This window comes from Dipteris shenzhenensis, chromosome 24, assembly GCF_047967505.1.
Source record: "Dipteris shenzhenensis isolate YYH24624 ecotype China chromosome 24, Dip_SZ_1.0, whole genome shotgun sequence".
Lineage (NCBI taxonomy): Eukaryota > Viridiplantae > Streptophyta > Polypodiopsida > Gleicheniales > Dipteridaceae > Dipteris > Dipteris shenzhenensis.
In genome coordinates, this window is record NC_141619.1 from 21,149,991 (window position 1) to 21,173,357 (window position 23,367).

General features: G+C 41.8%; 1 protein-coding gene across 1 annotated transcript; it reads left to right on the forward strand.

Annotated features, from left to right (window-relative positions):
* Positions 1-11,770: 11,770 nt before the first annotated feature.
* LOC147886353 (uncharacterized) lies at positions 11,771-18,274 on the forward strand. Its single transcript, XM_087395818.1, has 6 exons — positions 11,771-11,959; positions 12,264-12,373; positions 12,482-12,768; positions 13,323-13,960; positions 15,912-16,430; positions 17,817-18,274. The coding sequence occupies exons 2-6, from the start codon at positions 12,285-12,287 to the stop codon at positions 18,042-18,044; spliced, it is 1,761 nt and encodes a 586-aa protein (XP_087251944.1). The 5' UTR covers positions 11,771-11,959; positions 12,264-12,284; the 3' UTR covers positions 18,045-18,274.
* The last annotated feature ends 5,093 nt before the right edge of the window (positions 18,275-23,367 follow it).

Genomic DNA, 23,367 nt, shown 5'->3' on the forward strand with positions numbered 1-23,367 from the left:
TTGGGGCTTCTGGTTTGTGCAAACCATGCAAGAAAGGCTGTTCTCACCACTGTATACTTTGGATTTTGCCATGCAGAGGATGAGCAATCCTGAAGGTAGCCACTTGAGTCTGTAGCCATGCTTTTGCATCTCCCTACAAGCAATAATTCATGATCTGAAACAAAAACTCAAGGGTTGCCCTATCTTTCATAAGTGCTGTAAATTCCATCTTTTCGAGGAACCTCACTGCATTCTCAAATGGCATCCCTCAAAACTCTGAAAAGTCATCTGCCATCTCTCTCAGCTCTTTAACACTATAACTAACTGCACAGCTTCACATTTGTAAACTGAAGTGCAAAGTCCTTTGTGGAGGCACCAAAACGAGGATGGGCAAAAGTAGTAGAGCCTAAATTGCCTTCACAGCCACCCTCATCCACATTCAACACAATTGAATAGCACAATCACAAGGTAAAAGGAATTCATTGAAACTCCTGGCCTCTACACACCTCTATATATAAACTCATACTCTCGCCACATTTCCTCCCAAGCCAACAACATGCTATGAACCCACACCCCATAGGAGAACTTCTTTCAACCATCATCATAATCATGAACATGAAACCAAAAGGGATTGTCCCATCAACATCAAGTAAGTGCACCAACTTCAAGTAGCATGACCACAAAATCATAGAATGTGCAAGCCCTTCATACATGTTCTCAAGGTCTATACGCCAACTCTTTGATCTTTAAGTGCTACTATCACATCTTTTCTGTGAGCGTAGTCCACAACTATAGTTATTCACCATCCACAACCTCTTAAGGCCTTCACACATCTCATATACAAGGTTTGCTACCCATGAATTCTCATCTAAATTATTTGAATCTGAAGTGAACCAAACTCACGTGTAATAGCTCGCTATCCCTAAGCTGCTTGTAGTACCTATCATTGACTGTAGGCTTTTTTGAATCTTTAGTAAGTTTCAAACTCTGTTCCATGGAAGTGGCTGCAATCTTGCAATCTGCCATATGAAACTTCTTTACGAGACTGTCAACATACTTGAGTTGACTCATGAATGTGCTATCTGAATCTCTCTAGAACTCAATTCCAAGACAACAGTGCATAAGTCCAAGATCTTTCATGTTGAACTCTACAGATAAGTCTTGTTTCAATTTTTTGATGAAGCTATCCTTGCTTCCTGTCACAATCAGATCATCTACATACAAAGGTGTAATAGTAATGTCTTCCCCTTGAACTTTGTAGTAGAGTGTATGATCTGCATTGGATTTCATGTATCCCAGATTAGCACACTCCCGACACCTTCCTCCTTCACGCAATACCCAGCTCACCGCACACCTTCTAGTTCATGGCATTCCTAGCCTCCAAGCCATCAACCTTACCAAGATGCTTCCCCAATACATAACAGTCGACCTCTCCTGCTCATATCTCCACCCTCATCTTCCTCTGTTCAACAGCTCTCCCTGTCGCCCAAGATACACCCCCGAGCTCTCCTCTGTAGTAGCGACCCTCCATTAAGTCCCCCAGCTTATGGTTCTCCTCCCCTCCACTACGAGCCTCTTCTGCTCACCATGGAGCACACACCCTCTCTTCACAAGAAGCTCTCATTGCCTTTTTTAGATGCCCTCATTGTCTCCCCAGACGCTTCATAGCCTCACCTCCTACAGAATCCTCCACACAAACAATAGTACCTTTGACAAGAGAATGAGCTTCAAGTAGGAGTTAAGGTCTTGCAACTCAAGTTGATGGCACAAAGGCCTCCACCACCATATCCAAGAGCACCAAATCCAGCTCCTTAGGAAGTTCCAATACATCAATTACAAGCCAAGGAAGTAGACTTGCCATTTGAGTATGAAGCACACTGTACTATGTAGAAGGTGCAGATGGTCTAATACCAGTTTATGCAAATCAAGTATGTCCCAACACATATTGTGCACCAATCAAGTGCTACAGTTGTGGAGAAAATCACTGGATTGCAGAGTGCCCTCATCGTGGTAGCCTAGCTACTTTCCAACCACTCTGCAGAGATTGTGGCATAGGACATGCTTGTATGGATTGTCCCATGAAAAATAAGGTCCCAAAACAAATAGAAATTAAGCCTGACGTCCCCATCAGCATCATTGGGGTGGGCCATCAAAGTCTGGGTCAAGCAAGTGTAAAATCACAACCTATAAATGTAATTACACACCAACAGAAAGAGGCCACCGAGGACACTATCATTCCAATCCAACTAAAGCGACTTCTGAAAAAGAAAGCACAAGTGCCTCCACCTCCTCCAAGCAATGAGCTCATCCACATCAACTCCCGAGCCTTAAATAAACGAAGCTCCATACCCCACTACAGAGGTGGAGAAGGCTCATTTTCAGGCACTTCAACAATGGGTACAAAAAGAACAAGCTCAATTTGAGGTTGAGAAACAAGCTCAAGACCCAATCCATGACTTTGTCCCACAAAGTATTAATAATGTATTTGAGCCTCTATTCCAACAACAGACTCCACAACATCATAAGAAAGACTACCCATTCTACTTCGCCGATCGACAACTTAATGATGCAGAGATCAACTATACCACCACCGAAAGAGAAGCCCTAGCAATGGTGTATAGTGTAAAGAAATTTTGGCACTATCTACTAGGAAATGATTTCGTCTTCTACACCGACCATCAAGCATTACTTTATCTTGTGAACCGGTCCGTGTACAACAGGAAGAATAACCAGATGGCTCCTCTTGCTTCAAGAATTCAACTTCAACATAGTGGTCTGCAAAGGTGCCCAACACTACATTGCCGATCACATGTCTCGAGTCAAGTCAAGCGAAGAAGCCACTGGAGTCGAAGACGACTTACCAGATGCCACACTATTTCAAATAGATGATGTTTCAGAGTGGTGTGGAGATATCATTGGGTACTTGATGGCAGGAAGACCACCCCCTGAAATGAAAGCAGTAGATGCCAAAAAATTGATTCTAAAGGCTGCACCCTATCAACTCATTGCAGGACAACTGTACAAGATGGGCAAGGACCAGATATTAAGAAGATGTGTAATGCCTCATGAGATCATGCCAATTCTAAGTGGTCCATGAAGGCATTGCAGGAGGACACTTCCAAGGGGAAGCCACAGCAAGAAAAGTTCTCCTCACAGGCTATTGGTGGCCAACACTGTGGTCAGATGCCTATGAATATGTAAAAGGCTGTGATGTATGCCAACAGACTACTAAACCACAACACAAAGACTTCATTCCCGTAACAATAGTTGTTGCACAAAATCCATTTGAAAAATGGGGAATTGACTATGTGGGTCCCATACATCTAGCAGCAAAAGGAACATAGGCACGCTACATCATTGAGGCCACTGATTACTTTACAAAATGGACTGAAGCTAAAGCAGTCAGAAAGTCAGATGCTAGAAGCACAGCAAGATTCTTATACGAAAATGTGATCACCTGATTCGGATGCCCCATTGAAATTGTGTCGGATAGAGTCACACATTTTGTCAATGAGGTAATCCAAGAACTCTTGTCTAGCTTCATGGTCATCCATAGAAAAAGCACACCCTACCACCCCCAAGGGAATGGATAGGCCAAATCCACCAACAAAATAATATGCATTATCCTCACCAAGGTAGTAGAACCACAACGCTCTGACTAGGTAGAGAAATTGAATGTAGACTTATGGGCATACAGAACCACATTCAAGGTCTGTACAAGGAACACACCTTTTTAATTGGTGTACGGCCTTGAAGCTATGTTCCCACTCGAATTTGTAATACCAAGTGTACGCATAGCAGTACAAGAACACATGGGAGACCATGAATCCTTGAAAGAAAGGCTCTATCAGTTGGAGAAGCATACAGAGACAAGACTAGTCGCCTACCATGCCATGACAACAGAAAAAAGTAGAAGAAAGGCATGGTTTGACAAAAATCTGAAAGCTAAAGACATTAAGGAAGGCGACTTAGCCCTGTTATACAATGCCAAAGTACACAAGGGGAAACTGAACTATCTAGGTCAAGGACCCTACCGAGTACAAAAGATGAATCCCATGAGAGCTGTACTGCTAGAAACATTAGATGGAGTCCAATTCAACACAACAATAAACGGAAGCCGACTGAAGCGCTACTACATCAACACGCAAGCCATCCTTGACAAAAACAAAGATTTGGAAAACCAAGTCTTCGTTAGTTAGGATTAGATTGTATCACAAGTACTCACTTGCATATGTACGTCTTCGCACATATAGGTAGCATCAATCGATTTTAACTTAGGGCTCAGAAGTGACGCCTGAGTTCTAGCTGCCCTATGAAAATCCCAGCAATAAAAAAAGCATGTAGTTAGTCCATACCTAGCTCCTAAATAAGGTACACACATGCTTGTGCTTAGACACATAAATGATTGCATGAATAATTGTACCACACACTTTAATTCCACACTCTCAAAGCATGTAAAAAAAATAAGATCTCACACACACACACAAAATGGTTATACCGGCATGTAAAATTCCACACTTATTGGCTATAATCATCAAAAAAGAACTACAAGAAAGAGAAATGACTCTGTCCCAATCACCAAAACCAATTGAGGAGTTGGACATACCCTTCTCACCAATATGGGAGCCATCACCAACTTCTCCTACTACCACATTGATAGGTGTAGCTGCCTTAGAAGAAATACCTATTCTTGAGGTCAAGATTGCAGAATTGCCCCAAGAGATGCTACAGCTCAGTGCACAACTGCAACCAATATATCTCCAATAGCAGCAGCAACCAGAGCCCTAGCACCAAAACCTGAGGAAAGATCAGCACCAGAACCTGAGGCTACATCAGTACTAGAACTGCCCATCGATGCCATGCTAGTCGATGAGCCACAAGGGGAGCTAGTGCCAGATCAACAGTATGACTATTGTACACAAGGGACTGAAATACCATTGGAACAACCTCCCCCAAGTACTACAGAATCATCGGGCTAGCTACATGGGCACCACTTGTATCAATAGTATCGCCAGACCTCATCATCATCTATCATTCTCCAACATCAAGCTAGCCAAATGATCCAAATGTCAGAACTATTCACTAGCTTGGCCAAGGAAGAATATGCAAGGGAATTGGAAAGATAGACTGCAACAGAAATCGAAGACCAATTCTAGGCAATCACCATAGAGGTCAAGGCACTTCGGGCATAGATAGATGAGAAGGAGGTAGAAGAAGTGCGCATGAACCAAGCTCTCCAAGCTCAAGAAAAGGCAGGGAGGAATGTGACCTCCAACCTTCACCAAAGTCAAACACAGCTGACAGAAGTAGTACAAGCAACGATAATCCTGCAGACCTACTATAACTCCTTGACATCCGCACATGCTCAACAGACAGAGGTAGTGGCACAAGCTTGACTCACTCTAATTCACAAAGAAGAAGAGCTCCAGGATTGCAAAGACAAGCTTGAAGAAATGAAACATGGCAGGGCGTGCCTTCAGCATTGACGAGCTTACATGAGAATGCAGAATCTTAAATGACCAACTTGCTACTGCTCAAGAGGCCAGCACTTCACAAGCACAAGTCTTGGACCAATGGTCTAATACCACTGAAGACATTCCTCAATAGGCAAAGGTCACCTTGCAAATGAGAAAGCTTAAGGAGGCCTAGACAACCATCTACCATCAATACAAAAAAAAAATGAATGAGATGCACTCCCAAAAGATAATCATCTCCAAGCTCGAACTCCAATTGCTAGTTCACAAGAATGAGGCATTGGAAGACAACACCAATGAAGCCCCACTTCAATGCACAATAGTGGTGTACCAAGAGCTTGTGGCTACTCTACAAGTGGAAGATCACCTCAACACACGCATGCTTATCCAATGGAAGCAACTCCAAATTGGGATCATATATGCTCATCCAACAATCAAATGGGAACGTTCATTGGGACCAAAACCCTATGCACAATTTGCCAAGACTTGTTCAAAGATGAGAAAAATATCTTTTGCCTATCTACACATGCCGGGTTTATAACACTCAGGACAGATGCTTTCATTGCATATGTCTGCCTCATGGGTAGTCCTCTCCTTAGGGTTATTGCAGATTTGTTGCCATTGCTACAAAGGCCATCCCTATTATTTGCAAGGCATGACATAATCGACATCCCACCGATGCAGCTGATCATCCCATCGCACCAGCAAAAAGAAGTGTCAGAAGATGACAAGGCCTATCTCACATCCAACTTCCCATATCTAACCACTCTTTTTGCAACATCATAACCTCACTTACCCTTGCTACTACCACCCTCTTAACCTTCCCCGAGCTCCATCCTACCATCTATTCCCTCCATCGTCTCTTTGCTCATGCCTCTCACCATTTTCAACTAACCCAACAGTCACAAACTTATGAGCCCCTCACACCTAGCTTTTTCCCCTCCCTTGCTAATCCTACCCTTGAGGATTACCAAGTTGCTCAAACCATTTGCCCAGTTCTTCCCCCCTCCCCTCTGCTCCCCCTTCTGCAACTATCACTCTGCCATATTTCTCCCCCATGTTCCCAGATTCTCTCCCTGCTCTGCGCCGTCATCACCTCCGACACTTCTTGTGCTTCCATCAGCAGAAAATGACATAGTATTTGATTTTGAATATCAAGATCCGGATAATCCAATTCGTACGCCCATGCCAAGTTCCAACGATGGGTATGATTTTGATGAGATACCACTTCCCAGTAACCCCATCAAGGAATTTTGTAGCAAATATCCTGATATGAAAACTCGAGGTGGACGGTGGACAACTTTCCTACCAACCTTCGTCAATGTCAAATTAGTGAAGGTTGGATTAGCAAGTTGGATCCATAGCCTAATTGGTGCCATCCCAAGCTCTTTGATGTAATCCTCTTAACGGAGTACTTACGAGAACCTCCATGTCTCAGAACACATCCCAAGTTCTATGCAGTTCCACGGCGTAAAAAATGGGAAGCCAACATACACACTTTGGCTGAAGATCAAACCATCAATTGGCCAATGATCAAACCATACTCTGGTGTAGAATGGAATATCCAAGGTACAATGGTCCGAGCACTTTAGCAGCATGAGCAAATAATGCGTGGCAGCATTGATCGCTTCCTTCGCCTAAGTGTTATATCTTGTAAAACATTGGAATTCATTCTGGAGGTCCCATGTTACCTTGATTCCCATTTGCCTCCACTCAGCTTTAATCCCAATGAAAGGGTCGATGCTCAAATTACAAGCCCACTCTATCAAAGAGTGATCTTCTTAGAAGCACACCACATATTTTTGTTCGAGCAAATGGTGGATACAAGCTACCTAGAAACTGTGCAAAAATTGTATGGTGCTAAGGCTTTACAGCAAGATCGACTCGCACGACACAAGTTCCACAGCCACTGGACTAAAAGCATGGCGACCCAAGTACGTGCTCACAATCAGCCATAACTCAAGCATGGGTAATAAAATGGATCCGGGAGTATGTTGTCTTTGTGCCAACATGGACTTAGGTAGAACAGAATGTGTGTGTAGAGAAGCGGCAAAGCTCCGCTTGTACAAGGCTAGAAATAATCCCTCTTACAAATCCAACTTGCATGTTCTACATGCAAGTTCTACATACAACTCCTACATGCAACTTCTACATGCGAGTTGTACATGTAAGTTCTACATGTGAGTTCTACATACGACTTGTACATGCAACTCCTACATGTGACTTGTACATGCAAGTTCTACATGCAACTTGTACATGCAAGTTCTACATGCGAGTTGTACATATGACTTCTACATACGACTTCTACATGCAACTCCTACATGTGACTTGTACATGCAAGTTCTACATGCGAGTTGTACATACGACTTCTACATGCAAGTTCTACATACAACTTGTACATGCGCATTCTACATGCGAGTTCTACATGCAAGTTCTACATGTAGAGAGAGAATGTGTTACACTTCCTACATGCAAAGAGAGAAGCTCTCCAACTTGTATATATACCCCATAATGGAATGAAGCCCACGCTCTTTGGGGCATTGTGTTGAGTTCTACTTTGGTATTCTAAGAAATTGTCTCAAGTGTCCATGCTTCCTTGCACTCAACGTCCAAAAGCATGTCCTAACCTTGCAACTCCTCCTCCCCTCTCCCCCAACTTTGCAACCCATCTTCTCCCTCTCCTCCTCCCTCCTCCTCCTCCCTTCTCCTCCTCCCTCTTCCTCCTCCTCCTCCCTCCTCCTCCTCCTCCTCCTCCCTCCTCTCTCTTCTTTCCCCCATGCTCTTACACCTTATTCCTCTCCCACTCCTATGCTCCCCCTAAACCCTTTGTTCCTCAACCCTTAAACTCCATGATCTACGAGGGAGACAAGTTCTCCGCCATGTACTCTACTCTAAACCTTGGAACCTCTCTAAACTCCGGAACTCCTTCTAACCTTGGAACCTCCTTCTAAACCCTGGAACCTCCTTCTAAACCTTGGAAGTCCTTCTAACCCTGGAACCTCCTTGTAAACCCTGGAACTCCTAACCCTGGAACCTCCTAAACCTTAGAACCTCCTTCTAAACCCTGGAACCCCCTTCTAACCCTTAAACTCCTCCTAAACCCTGCAACCCCCAATGAAGGCAAAAGCCTTCATTACCTCAACCATGATGATACACGTTCCTTTTACACATGCATGCATTTTGTTTGCTTACCACATGTAAGCCTACGTCTCTCACCGGAACACGACTTGAGGTCCTAAGCTACACATATACTACAACTGACAACCTCGATATATCTGTAGGTGACAAAAAGCCTCGGAACCCTGCATACTGACAAAACCCAGCTCTTCCTATGAAAGCAGTAGGAAAGAGCGAACAAGAAGCTTCCCTAATACATAACAGTCAACCTCTCCTGCTCATATCTCTACCATCGTCTTTCTCCTTTCAGTAGCTCTCCCTATCACCCAAGATACTCCCCTGAGCTCTCCTTCTCTATAGTAGCGACCCTCCATTACATCCCCCACCTTCCGTTTCTCCTCCCCTCCACTACGAGCCTTTCCTCCTCAACATGGGGCACACATCCTCTCTTCACAAGAAGCTCTTGTCGCCTTTCTCAAACCCCCTCATTGTCTCCCCGGTCACTTCATAGCCTCACCTCCTACAAAATCCTCGGCACAAACAGCAGTACCTCTGACTCTCGTTGCCCCTTAAGAGCTCTCTGCCCCCTGGTCCTCTTGCTCATCGAGCTCCTTTTGTACCAACCTACAGCCCCCGTGATCAGCTTCCTACCCCCGCCTGCAAGCCGACATCCTCCCTACACTCCATCTCCTTCGTAGAGATCCTAGCCAAGTCTTGAAGCTTGTGGAACAAACGACCTCCACGCTACTTCTGAGCTCGCATGCTCCCTTCTTGCTCATCCCGCCTCCATCTCCTCCCAAAGACCCTCCTGTCACTAAGCTCCCCGGTATCCCCCCAAAGCCCCGCACTCTATAATTGCGTCCCACTCTCAAAGCTCTCTGTCACCCTTGTAGTCCTCCTTCCACCTACTGATGGCACCCTCTTAGTGACTCTGAAAGGCTCCCCCTTCTACCTAGTAACGACGCCACCTTCTGCCTGCAGTCGCGATGCCTCTCCACTCTCCAAGCTCCAAACGACCTCCACGCTACTTCTGAGCTCGCATGCTCCCTTCTTGCTCATCCCGCCTCTGTCTCCCCTTAGAGACCCTCCTTTCACTGAGCTCCCCGGTATCCCTCGAGAACCCTACAGTCTAGAATTGCATCCCACTCCCAAAGCTCTCTGTCACCCCTGTAGTCCTCCTTCCACCTACTGATGGTGCCCTCTTAGCGACCCCCCAGCTCCCATACTGTCAGAGGCTCCCCCTTATACACAGTAACCATGCCACCTTCTACCTGCAGTCGCGATGCCTCTCCACTCTCCAAGCTCCTCTCCACTACGAGCCTCCTTGCTCTATCAAGAAGAGTCCCCCCTTCTACAGTGCAATCCCCCCAACCCTTCTTTCTTTTGCGTAATCCTTCACCCGGCCATGTTCAAGCTCTCGACCATCCTTCCTACGCCCCCTCATTCCTTCCACAGCTGTCCCCTTTCACATAGCATGCCAGCTCATTAACAAGAAGCCTCCTTTCCTTCCTTACGTAGCATGCATGCATGCTTTCCTTAAAATTAGCCATGTCACCTTTGCCTTTTTACCACTCCCATAGATTCCCACAAAACCAAGACCAAGGTCTCTACCCACATTCCAACCTTGGGCATCACACTTTGCACAGAACCTTCAAGCCAACATTTAATGCTTAGTTTTCCATAGACTATTACACATGATGAATCCAATCCTAACACACTAGAAGCAAGGCATTCTCAATGACAAAAACTCATGCTTTCATGCACATATGGCATAGGACACCCATGAAGAGCAGATGTCATCACGTCATCACATAGACAATGTTGGAAACCCTGCTTTGGATTATCCTATTGCTTCCACATAGAAATTTACTCAGGAAATTTGGACATTTCGGACGGATTGGTCGATGGAGCAAATGGAACAACATTGGTAAGAAAGCTAGATACAATTCCTCTTCACTTTACAATGACAACATCCCATTAAATTGGACACCAATACATACAATCACACATGAATTCCAAATAGGAAAGAACTACTTGAACAATGTGTCACGTACACAAATTCCAATACAACTCGTCGCTGCTCGAACAATCCATCGCTCCCAAGGATTGACAATGGAATCGCTTGCATTTGATCCTTCATCAATCAAAGCACATGGCCTTGTATATACAACACTTTCATGTATATGAGACCCAAGCAACTTATACCTCCTGCATCCAATAGAAGAAAAACATATCAAAGTAGATAAAAATGTTATCAATGAAATGCAACGATTGTGAAATGAACGGCAATGGGTCGCACAACAAAAACACTTCACAACGCATAAAGAGCAACAAAATACATTAGAATCTCTAAACACAGGAGCCCTAAACTAACACTTCGAAGACATTACATGACAAAAGTCTATTAAGTGGCACGATAATTTGTTTTCAAGAATTGCATAACAAATTCAACACACTATTGTTACCTAACTTCACATGCATACAAAAAACAGATGGAGTAGGCATTGCAACATGTTACAAAAATGAAATGCAATTGCAAAAAGAATTATACATACATTCCAAAGGTTGTGAATGCTTGCTAACTACTTTCAAAAGCAAAAACAAAGACAATTTAGCAATCATAAATATATACAATTCTCCTTCATCATCCACTTCGACAATTCTATATTCACTACAAAAAATCCTTTCAACCTTAGAACAAAACACACATACAATAGTCATAGGAGACTTCAACATTAACTATAACAATTCCAACAGTAAAACTAAAGACCTACCTACATATATTCATGACAAAACAACATATGACAATTAATTGAACAACCAACTATTGTTCACGGGTCAATAATAGACCACATATGGACAAAAAGAGAGTGAGACCATTACGCTAAGATAGATTTACCTTAAAGGCAGGCCTCTCTCTCTCTCTCTCTCTTCAATTTAATGTGAACTTGTTGACTTTTATCCAACAAAAGCCTATATTCTCTCTCTCTCTCTCTCTGCTCTATCTTGCTTTATCTGCTGCCACTGATTATCCAACAAAAGCCTATATTCTCTCTCTCTCTCTCTCTCTCTCTCTCTCTCTGCTCTATCTTGCTTTATCTGCTGCCACTGATTATGCTTTCGAACATATCCAGCCACTCTAAACTATCTTGCACGCCTTCAGACGCTTGATCATGATCATCAGCACCACAATATAAGAGAAAGCAAACACTGAGAGAACGCAAACCTGTTCCTTACACTGTACAGTCTTCCAGGCAGATTCGGCCTCGGTTTTGCCGATTCAATTATCGTTTGTTGTTCCTTTAGATCAGTACAGCCGTGGTCAGTGTCCGCATCTGTCTCATGAAAACTGTGATACCTTCTATTCATTCTGCTTTCTGTACAGCGAGGTACTGCAGCTGCACCTTGTTACAGTTTCTCTTGGGAGGGGGGAATTTCTGCTAGGCTTTGTACAGCATGTGATCCTTTCCACTTGCCTCTTATATGCTTGTTTAGACTGTAATCTTTGTCGAAATTTGTGCTGCATAAGATCGTTCACTTGATTTCCGATGTGGATACTCAGCTTTGTCTCTGTGTAGTCTCTTGCGCTGGGATTGTTCAAGTACATCAGATCCTGTGTGGAAGGGGGAAACGTTCCATAAATTCATTCAGTTTTTTCCCCTCGGTTTATATAAGCTTTTCCAATGCCTGCAGGTAGTCCTCCCTGCTGGCGCAATGGCAGGCTACGTCAATTCTGGGCGATCCTGTCCCTCGCTTTGCCAAAGAGCTTTGCCGTTTCTTAACGTTTATCGTGGCTTTAGAAGGTATGCCTGCTCCTCTATTTCAGACTGCGAACAAGACATAGCTGTGGTAGTGAGCTCGCTGGAGATTGTTATTGAGAACCAAGGCCTAAGGGCTGGTCTCCCTTCCAGGATGCAGACCAGACATGCACATTGGGGCTGCTGCATCTTGTTGCTGTCTCTACTAGCGTTTAGCCGCCCGGCGAAGGGGATTTCTTTCAAGGAGGCGCGACCCTGCTGCCTCAAAGAAGCAAATGAAACTTTTGATAGTGCGTTGGGTGATCCTGGAATGAGAGACGCAAGAGTGAGGGTCGCGCTTGAGTCTTGGAACTTCTGCAACAAGGTGGGCAATGAAAATCCGGGCATGCCAAGCCCAAGACAAGCTGATTGTTCGAACCTGCATTGTACATCTGACAGAGGTAACAACAATTCTTTTCCGTAGTAGTATACAAAAACCGACAAATGGGTAAATTACTTTCAAACTCACTTTTCAGTGTTCAAATTGAACATGACTTTTCACCATAATTCCAAACAAATTGTGACCTTTGCTTGTCATATGTATGGAACGTTTTTACTTTCTAGAGCAGAGCATGTGATCCTTTCAAGTGCACCCTCATGCCTATGAAAGCTAGTTTAATCTTATGCTCGTCAGAATCCTGAAACATATGGTGGCTTGCAGAGTGCAGAGCATGCTATTGTTAGTGGACTCTTATGCTTGTCAAGTTTACATCTTTCAACGTGACTTCTGATGTGGATACTCATGAGCTGCGTCTGTATGTATTGCCTTGTGTTCGAGTTTCAGTGGGCGAGTGAAATGTTGTTAAAATGTCTAATCAATTTGGCAAGCATCAGTGTACAGTTTATACTTTTTTCTTAGGAGGCAGTTCTAGTCACTGCGTAATCAGCAGCTCTTAATTTCATCTTACCCTTATGGTTTGGGTCTGCAATTATCCTGTGATTTGTTTGTCTCCAGGTGCTTGCGATGTCCAGTACCTGGTCACACCTGACGATAATGCGCTTAGACCAGGACAATCGTTCCCACAAGGTTCTTTCTCTGATTTTTCAGACCCAGACCATTATGCCGTAGAGAAAGAGCTGTACTTGGCTTCGCTCTGTGAGGTAAAATCAGAACATGGTCCCTGGGATTTCTGGACGATCATGTTGAAGAACGGCAATTTCGACGTCAATTCTGGGTTATGTCCTGCAACTGCACGCCGGTTCACTGCAAAGACCGTCAGAGCAAAGGGCCCATTTCCGTGCTTTGGAGAAGGGTGCATGAACCATCCCATGATCTACCATAAACGGTCAATGATTGAAGCGCCATGCTCTCCTGGCAAGAACGCCTCGGAGTGCAATGCTGCATCTACCTTGAGTGGAAGCTTTTACGGCACATATGATCTGGAGGGGGGTGTGGGGAAGGAAGAGATCCGTCCGAACATGTCGTATTTCTCTGTCAACTGGGAGAAGGATGCGATTACAGGAAGCTGGATGTTCCATCACGTGTTAAGGGTGAATGCGAAGTATCCATGGCTGATGCTGTATCTGAGGGCGGATGCAACCAAGGGATTGTCGGGGGGCTATCCATACGAGACTCGAGGGATGATGGTGAAGGTATTGCACGTCTTTCTCGTGATTAGCATATGCATATATATGTGTGTGTGTGTGTGTATCCATACATTTTCACCCAAAACAAAAAAAGTGTGCGCATTCATACACACACACCACATATATATATGTGAGAGCGAGAATGTACATGTGTGTGTGTGAATATGTATGTGTGTGTGAGAGAGAGAATGTACATGTGTGTGTGTGTATATGTATGTGTGTGTGTACATGTGTTTTTTCACCAAAAAAAGAAGTATGTACGTGTGTGTGTGTACGTTTTTTCACTAAAAAAATTCAGAGTGTATGTGTGTGTGTGTGCGCACACACACACACACACACACGTGTGCGCACACATTTGTGCATGCATGCATATATGTATTCTATGCTTTTCTGTTCTAGTATCCTCTCTCTTGAGCCATTGTATATATGCTTGTATGTATGTATGTATAAAATATGGCTAGAGAGAGAGGAGTAGAAGAATACAAGAGCATTACAAGAATAGAAAAGCATAGCGTGAAAAAAAGAAAAATAAATAAGTAAAATAAAAAACAAGAGAGCACGTGATGTGCTCGACACGCCTCCATATTTCGGTGCTTTTATCTTTTATGGAGCTTTGGAGTATATCGATATAGGAGGAGGAGAGAGAGTTTAGTTTCTTGCGCATAAGCAAAATTAGAATAGAAAGGAGTTGAATTGAGGCATAGGCATGGGATGATTGTCCAAAATTAATTCAAAAGTCTCAGCGCCATCTTGTAAGTTAGTGCATAAATAAGTAAATAAATTACAATGTATATATATATATATATATGTATATGTATAGATATATATATATGTATATGTATATATATATGTATATGTATATATATGTTATATGTAAGAATGTATGTATGTATAAATATAAATATATAAATATAAATAAAAACAAAAGCATATATGTGTATGACATACATACATATTTATTTATTTCTATTTTTATATATTTATTTTTTTATTTTTTTATTTTTTTTATTTTTTTATTTTTTACACACACACGTATGTATATCTACATACCCATATTTGTATGACATACATACATATTTATTTATTTCTATTTCTATATATATATGTATGTATGTCATACATATATGGGTATGTATGTATGTATGTATGTCATACACATATGGGTATGACATACATACATATTTATTTATTTCTATTTCTTTATGTCATACACATATGGGTATGTAGATATACATGTGTGTGTGTGTGTGTGTGTAAATATATATTTATTTATTTATTTACACACACACATGCACACACACACTTATGTATATCTACATACCCATATATATATATATCTACATACACACACACACACACACACACATATATATGGGTATGTAGATATACATACATGTGTGTGTGTGTGTAAGCAAGTTCTCTATTGCCTATTAGCATAGGTTGTGTCACTTCCAAATAGCCAAGTGTGTGGGTGTGTGACAGGGTGAGGAGGGAATTGCCCTCATCCCTTAGTCAAAGGGAGATATAATTTCCATTTGGTTGAATGTATTCTTCCATCCAAATTTTAAGGTCTTCCAATGCCCTTTACGCTTACCAAAACTCTTTCTCCTCTGGATGTAGTTACTCTTCCTATTTCCCATCAATGATCTTTGAAACTTTCGATTGGATGTAGTCACTCTTTCTATTTGTCTTAGAATCTTGCAATCAGATGCCTTTTAATGTAGTGACTTTTGTGGTATTTATCTCTTATTCAACATGCTTATTGAAAATTCGATTGTTGCTTCTTCAATTGAATACCAATAGAGCTGAATATATTGTAGACACGATTTGTAATGATGCCTGCTTGTTTAACGGAATCTTTGGATTGGGCCATGGATGCTAAGGTCAAAGCATGAATAATTGTTGCTAGTATTTTTACTATTCAAGGATGATCATTTGTATGATGTGATGCATGCAGGTTCCAGAGTCCCCAAATTTCAAAGTGAAGTTGACATTGAATATTATGAGAGGTGGAGGATCAGCAAATCAATTCTACTTATTAGATATTGGGGGTTGTTGGAAGAATAATGGAAGCCCATGTGATGGTAACACTACCACTGATGTAACCCGCTATAGTGAAATGATCATTAACCCTATCACAAGTAGTTGGTGCAAGCCCACACAACAGTTCTTTTGTCCCCCTTATCACATCAAAGCTACCAGTGGTCAGCCTATATATCGTAACGATACCGCCCACTTTCCCTATGCTGCTTATCACTTCTACTGTGCACCAACTAATTCGAAATATGCAGAGAGACCTTTCCATGTTTGCGACCCCTATAGTAACCCACAACCTCAAGAGCTTGTGCAATTACTTCCCCATCCCGAGTGGGCCATACATGGCTACCCATCCTCTAAAGGGCAAGGGTGGGTGGGCCAACCAACCACATGGATCCTTGATGTCGGTGCACTAGCACAACGCCTCTACTTCTATCAGGTGCTCTCTCTCTATATATATATGTGTGTGTGTGTGTGTGTGTGTGTGTGTGAATGTATGTACATACATACATACATACATATATGTATGTATATATGTGTATAGACAGATACACACATGTGCATGCACACACACATGCATGCGCATGCACACGCGCGCATGCACACACACACAGTTATTGAAAAAGATATCTATAATCGTACATATATGTGAATAGGTGAGCTATTGAAGGATGGAAAGACGAGTAGGGACGATAATTAATAGGTGGGCTATTGAAGGATGGAAAGACGAGTAGGGACGATAATTAGTTTAGTTTTAGAGTGGAAGGAATGGACATCATATAGGGTGCTTCGTCTAGTGAAAGCACAAATTGAACGTGAGGTTGCCACAAATTTTCTTCTTTTCCCACCACAAGTGGGATATGCATGGCTACCATCTTCCAAAGGGTGAGGTTGGGTAGGCCAGCCCACCCTATGAAGCCTTAACATTGGGACAATCTTGCAATGCCTCTACTTCCATCACTTGCTCTCTCTCTCTCTCTCTCTCTCTCTCTCTCTCTCTCTCTCTCTTTACATACATATATACATACATGAGATATAGTTTTACATACATACGTCATGCATCCATACATGTGTGTGTATGTGTGTCCATGTGTGCATGTGCATGTGTATATGTATATGTATGTGTATGTGTACGTGTATGTGTGTGTATGTGTATATGTATGTGTATGTGTATGTATACGTGTATGTGTATATACATATGTATATGTATATGTTATGTATTCTTATATGTATGTTTGTGTGTATGTGTATCGTGTACTTATTCGTGTGTATGAGTGTATATGTATATAGATAGATAGATAGATAGATAGATAGATAGGTGAAAAATAAGTGACTTAAGCCATATTTGCATACACTTGAAGGGGGAGGGGGTCACATGTGGGGAGGTGGGGGGGAACCAATAAAGCATAACATATGGAAGAGTAGAAGGTTGGGTTGAAGATATATATATTAGCATTTTTTAAAGAGTGGAAGGGTAGGGATTTAATAAAAAGATGCAAGAAGGTTAACAAAAATATTATAGATTTTAACAATAGTGGAGCAATGATCTAGTGATGCCACATGATAAAACGAAGTCACATATCAAAAGATAAATGCTAAGCTTATTGCTATATTAAAGAGGGGATCATGTATATATAGAGAGGGCTTTCTTTGATCAAATATTTTGAGGCTCAATTTGTATGTACCAATCTTTATTGTAGATAAGATCACGTAGCTTGAGAGTTGGAAAATATATATGACCTATGAAGGCCTAGCTAGGGTAATAATGGAAAACATTAAACCAAGGAGTTATCATCTTATATTCACATCTACAATTTTTTTTCAGGATCCTGGGAGTCCACCAATCATCAGAAAATGGCCATCCATAGATGTAGGCGCTGAAATTTACAATAGTAGACATGATGAGGTTGTAGAATGGACTGTGAGTGATTTTGATGTACTTGTTCCAAAAGGTAGTGCAACACATAAATATGTTCCAAAAGGTACTGCAACAAATAAATATGTGACACCTTTATTATTATTAATTCAGGCAATTCTTGTAAGTGGTTGGTAGACATCAAATGTTCATAAGTTCTACTAGACTTATGCATGTATCATTCATTGTAACTTTGATCTTGTGATATATAAGTGTTTTCCTTGAAAATCAAAATGAGATTATATGTAGCTGAGATTTTGTTCCATGTAAAGTATTGTGCCCATCGGGTGCCCATCAAAGACAATAGGATCTCATTTTCATAGCTAGGCATGTAATTTTCCTTATTTCTTGCCATACCTCCTGCTTGAGTGACAAACAACACACATCCGAGTGAGTACATTGTATGTGCATGTCTTTGATGGGCACATGCCAATCTAATATCATCTTCTTTGAGTCCCATGCAAAGTATCATGGCTATTGGATCTCATTTGTATGGTGGGGCACACATTTTTCCTTATTTCTCTCCATGTGTCATACATGAGTGGCAAAAAATAACATCCAGGTGCATATATCATATTTGCAAGTCTTTGATGGACATGATACTTTACACAAGAGCCACATGTTCAGTTGTATATATCACATGTGTGTCTCTCTGATGGTCATGATACTTTGCACAAGTTCTAATCTCATCCATTTTGAGGCCCATTCAAAGTATCATTCCCATAGGATCTCATTTTCTTGGTTGGGCACATTTCTCCTTATTTCTCGCTATGGGTCATGCGTGGGTGATAAAAAATATGCATCGGAGTGCTTACATTATATGTGCATGTCTTGCTAGACATGCTACTTTGTACAAGACTTATATCACCCTATTTGAGGCCCATGAAAACTATCATGCCAATCAAGTCTGTTTACATGGTTGGGCATGTATTTTTCCTTATTTCTTGCCATGCATCATCCATGAGTGATAAAGAAAATGCATCCGCGTGTGTATATCATACGTGCATGTATTTTGATAGGCAAAATACTTTACATGGTCCCTAATATTACCTACTTTTAGGCTCATGCAAATTATCATGCCCATCGGATCTCGTTTGCCAGGTTGGGCACACACTTTTCCTTATTTCTAGCAATGCATCATGCATGAGTAACAAAAAGCATGCATCCTAGTATGTACATTGTATGTGCATATCTCTAATGGATATGATACTTTGCATTGGACCAGGTCCTAATATCAATTTATTTAAGGACATGTAAAGTATCATACACATCAGATCTCATTGTCATGGTTGGACATGCATTTATCCTTGTTTCTTGCTAGTGACAACAAAACACACATCAGGGTGTGTATATTGTATGTGAATGTCTTTGATGGAAATAATAATTTGCATGGACCTTAATATAAACCTCTTTAAGGCCCATGAAAATTATCATGTCCATTTGCAAAGTTGGGCACACAATTTTTCTTATATCTTACCATGCATCAGGCTTGAAGGACAAAAATCATGCATTTGTGTGCATATATCATATGTGCATGTTGCTGATGGGAATGGCACTTTGCATGGGCCCTAATCTCACCCTATTTAAGGCTTGTGAAAAGTGATGTGCCCATTTGATCTCATTTACATGATTGGGCACACATTCTACCTTATTTCTTGCCATGCGTCATGCATGAGTGATAAAAAACATGCATTGTGGTATTGTATGTGCATGTCTTTGATGATGGGCATGATAATTTTTACTGCCCTTATTTCACCTACTTTAAGGCCATACAAAGTATTGTGCCTATTGGATCTCATTTTCGTGATTCGACATGCATTTTTCCTTCTTTCCTGCTAGAAGTCATGCATAAGTGACAAAAAACACGAAGTGGGGTGTCTATATTGTATGCACATGTCATCGGTGGGTAATATCAATTGGTTTATGTCTAGGGCAAAGTATCATTACCATTAGGTATTATTTGCATATTTGGGCATGCAATTTTTCTTACTTCTTGCCATGCATCATGCTTGAATGACAAAAAACACACATCTGGGTGCCTATATCGTATGTGTGTGTCTTTGATGGGCACAACACTTTGCATAGGACCTAATCTCATTTTATTTAAGGCTTGTAAAAAGTATCATGCTAATTGCATCTCATTTTCATGGTTGGGCATGTATTTTTTAAAAATTTCTCGCCATACGTCATGCATGATTCACAAAAAAATGCAAATGGGTGCATATATCATTTGTGCATGTCTTTAATAGATATGATACTTTGAATGAGCCCTAATATAACCTACTCTAAGGCCCTTGCATATTATGTTGCTCATAGGATCTCTTTTGCATTGTTGCACATTCATTTGTCTTTATTTCTTGCCATGGGTTATGCATGGGTGATAAAAAACACACATCTGGAACATCGGAGTGTGGGTGAGTATATCATATGTGTGTGCCTTTGATGTGCACACTACTTTTCATAGGCCCCTCTTTGAGACCAGTGCAAAGTATCATTCCCATCCAATCTCGATTGCATGGTTGGGCATGCAATTTTCCTTATTTCTCACCATGCATCATGTATGAGTGACATTGAAACATGCATCTAGGTGTGTATACCATAAGTCTATCTCTCTGATGGACACAATACTTTACATGGGTCCTAATATGACCTGAATTAAGGTCCATGAAAAGTATCATGTCCATCATATCTCACTTTCATGGTTGGACATGCATTTTTTCTTCTTTCTTGTTGCTAGAAGTCATGCATGAGCAACAAAATTGTGCATCGAGGTGTAAATTTTGTATGTGCTTTTCTCCAATGGGCAAGATACTCTACATGAATTTTAGTATCAATTTATTTCATCCCATGTAAAGTATCATGGCCACCAAATATCATTTTCATAGCCGGCCACACAATTTTACTTATTTCTTGCCATGCACCTGAGTGACAAAGAAAATGCATCCAGATGGAAAGCATCACATAACATGTGGGAACAGTAATAGAACATCATCCTTGTAATGCTGTGATATTTCACGTACAACACGCTAGAAGGGTGCAAGGGGAATGAGATTTTCCACAGTGGTTTGGAACTTGTGGATCTCTTTTAGTGCCTTCACGCTTGATTTTTTGCACCTCTTAATCTTTGGGGGACCCTGCACGGGCCTCTGGACATGGCTCCATGGCCACTTGTCCACTTTGAACTTCTTTCACCTCTCCTCCCTTGCAACCTCCTCTTCAGACTCCTCTTCCTGTGTCTGGTGGGTCCTCTGAGGTGGCCTGTTGTGCCTAGGGGTTTGCTTTGTCCTTGGTCCCTTTCCCTTTTGATGAGGCTGTGAGATAGCAGAATGAGGCTCTTGCTCTAGAGGCTCCTCATATGTGACAATCTCAAGCCACAGAGGGTTGATGGTGCTCTTCCGTGCAGTCTGCTTGTTTGGAGGATTGGGGCCAAGGTTCATTACATCTGTGAGCCCACCACATAGTTCCTCTTGTTGTGGCCCCTTTAATCTCTCCATCTCCTCGCTTTGCCTTTCTTGCTCCCCGTGTTGGTCTAGATGCTCCATGCCAGGACCCCACGGAGGAGGGAGGAGCAGTTGATCACGATTGATTGGACTATTTTGTCCCTCTTGGGAGACCTCTCTACTTCCACGGTTAGTTGTGTGGAAGGACTGAGAGGACCCCTGATTGTGCTTGGATCCTTCATCGTGCTAGGATTCCTCATGGTGCTGAGATCCCTGGGATCCCCTATGAGAGTAGGATGGTGGGGAATCACATTGCTGGGACTCTTGATGATGAGAACCACCTTCAGATCCCTGCTGATCATTGCCCTCTTGGCCACTAGGGCTTGCAATGTGTTTGGAGGCCATGGAGTTGTGAGGAGGAGAGCAGGTAGCATCTAAATGGCATCCAATGGGTCTAGCAGTTTGTTTAACTCGTGCCATAGAAATGAGGGATTTTAGGATTTTGAAGTGCTTTATAGTCTTTTTTTAAGCACTTTAGGTTTTTTATTTATAGGCCCTTTTAAATTAGGTTTTTTTGAGTGCACCCCCTCCCCCCCGGTCTTTTGTTGCCAATTTGGTAATGCTTAATCTTCACCACTCTCCCTCCCAACCCACCCACCCCTCTGCCCTGCCATGTCGCACATGAAATTCTGCAATTTCCAAACAAATTTGTGAATATAATTGACTCAGTATAGTGTTAACTTTATTCATCAAACATTTTATATTTGGGATTCTCTTAGGACCCAATGCCTCCCCTATCTGACTCTACGTTGTAACCAAAGCACAACCCTTGGCTCCCTGTTGAGAACTTCCAAGAAGCACATATCCATGTCTTCTTGACATGTTAAACCAATTTTGTGCCTTATCATGCTTTAGAGTCCTGGCCTCTAGACATCTATAAAACCAGTTGAACATTTTGTGTAGTGCATTGCTTCGTGCGATACCACCTTCATGCCTTGTATTCTTGAAGTATGCTGCCTTTGCTCTGTAGTGTAATTTCTCCATTCCTTGAGTATTCCAAATGGACAAATGGCCCCATTGCTCCACAAACCATGTTGCATGTGCGTAAAGAATATGTTGTAAAGAAAAACATTGTATTAGAAACATAAACTAACTCAAGTTTAAAGACAAAATTTCAACCTGAGGATTACCATGTAATGTGTAATATGTGACTCCCCCCATGCTTTTACCATCAATTATATGAATTCTCCCAATGCACCTGAGTGTGTGTCCCAGCCTTCTCTCCAAGCATCTTTTTCTCGACAGTGAAGCAAGATGTATTAGTTATTTCTTGAGAAACCCTCCTTAAGAACAAAGTAGCAGTAGTAAGTCTTTCAAAATAATCTCAAAGAAGAAGCGAAAGGCTCTATTTAGCGAGGACAGAGTGAGCTAGAAGCTTAGAGCACAGCCTAATTTTGTGATCCTAGTGGGAAATTAGAATATGACCCACAAAATCTTGCCACATTCCAATGAAATTGGTGCAGTAGCCAACGAGACTGCCCAGTGCATGCATCCCTTACATGAATCTTGCAATGAACCTCTAGCATCAATTTCGTTTGGATAGGAGAACAAACTAAACCAACCAATCAAAGTCCCTGAATTTAATGTTGATTTTTTGTTTTCAAAAATGACCATTTTTCTATTTCACGCTAGAACGTCTACTAAGCCCTACCCCATTGGGAGCAGGCCAATAATGGCACACTCACAATATGTTAGAAAGATTTTATTTGTGATTTGTATCTTTTATGAATATTGGAGGTTGTCTTGAAGCCTCTCATGGAATTTGCAAGTGAAGACTGCATCAATTCAAAAGATTCTTACCAAGAATCAAGATGCAACCACTCCTACTCATGGAAGGAGTGCAGAATGCTACAATGGAAGAAAAGGAGTTGTTGCAAAGAAACAAATCAAAAAGGATTTGTTGCTCCAGAATGGTTGCTAGTTTTATGGTTAGTATTGCAGTCACTATTCTACAATTATAA

Bases quoted from the DNA above. Each gene is read 5' to 3' on its own strand.
- LOC147886353 (XM_087395818.1), top strand. From the start codon at position 12,285: ATGGCAGGCTACGTCAATTCTGGGCGATCCTGTCCCTCGCTTTGCCAA. The intron at 12,374-12,481 runs GTATGCCTGCTC...TCTCCCTTCCAG, and splicing joins GTTTATCGTGGCTTTAGAAG to GATGCAGACCAGACATGCAC. The intron at 13,961-15,911 runs GTATTGCACGTC...TGATGCATGCAG, and splicing joins CTCGAGGGATGATGGTGAAG to GTTCCAGAGTCCCCAAATTT.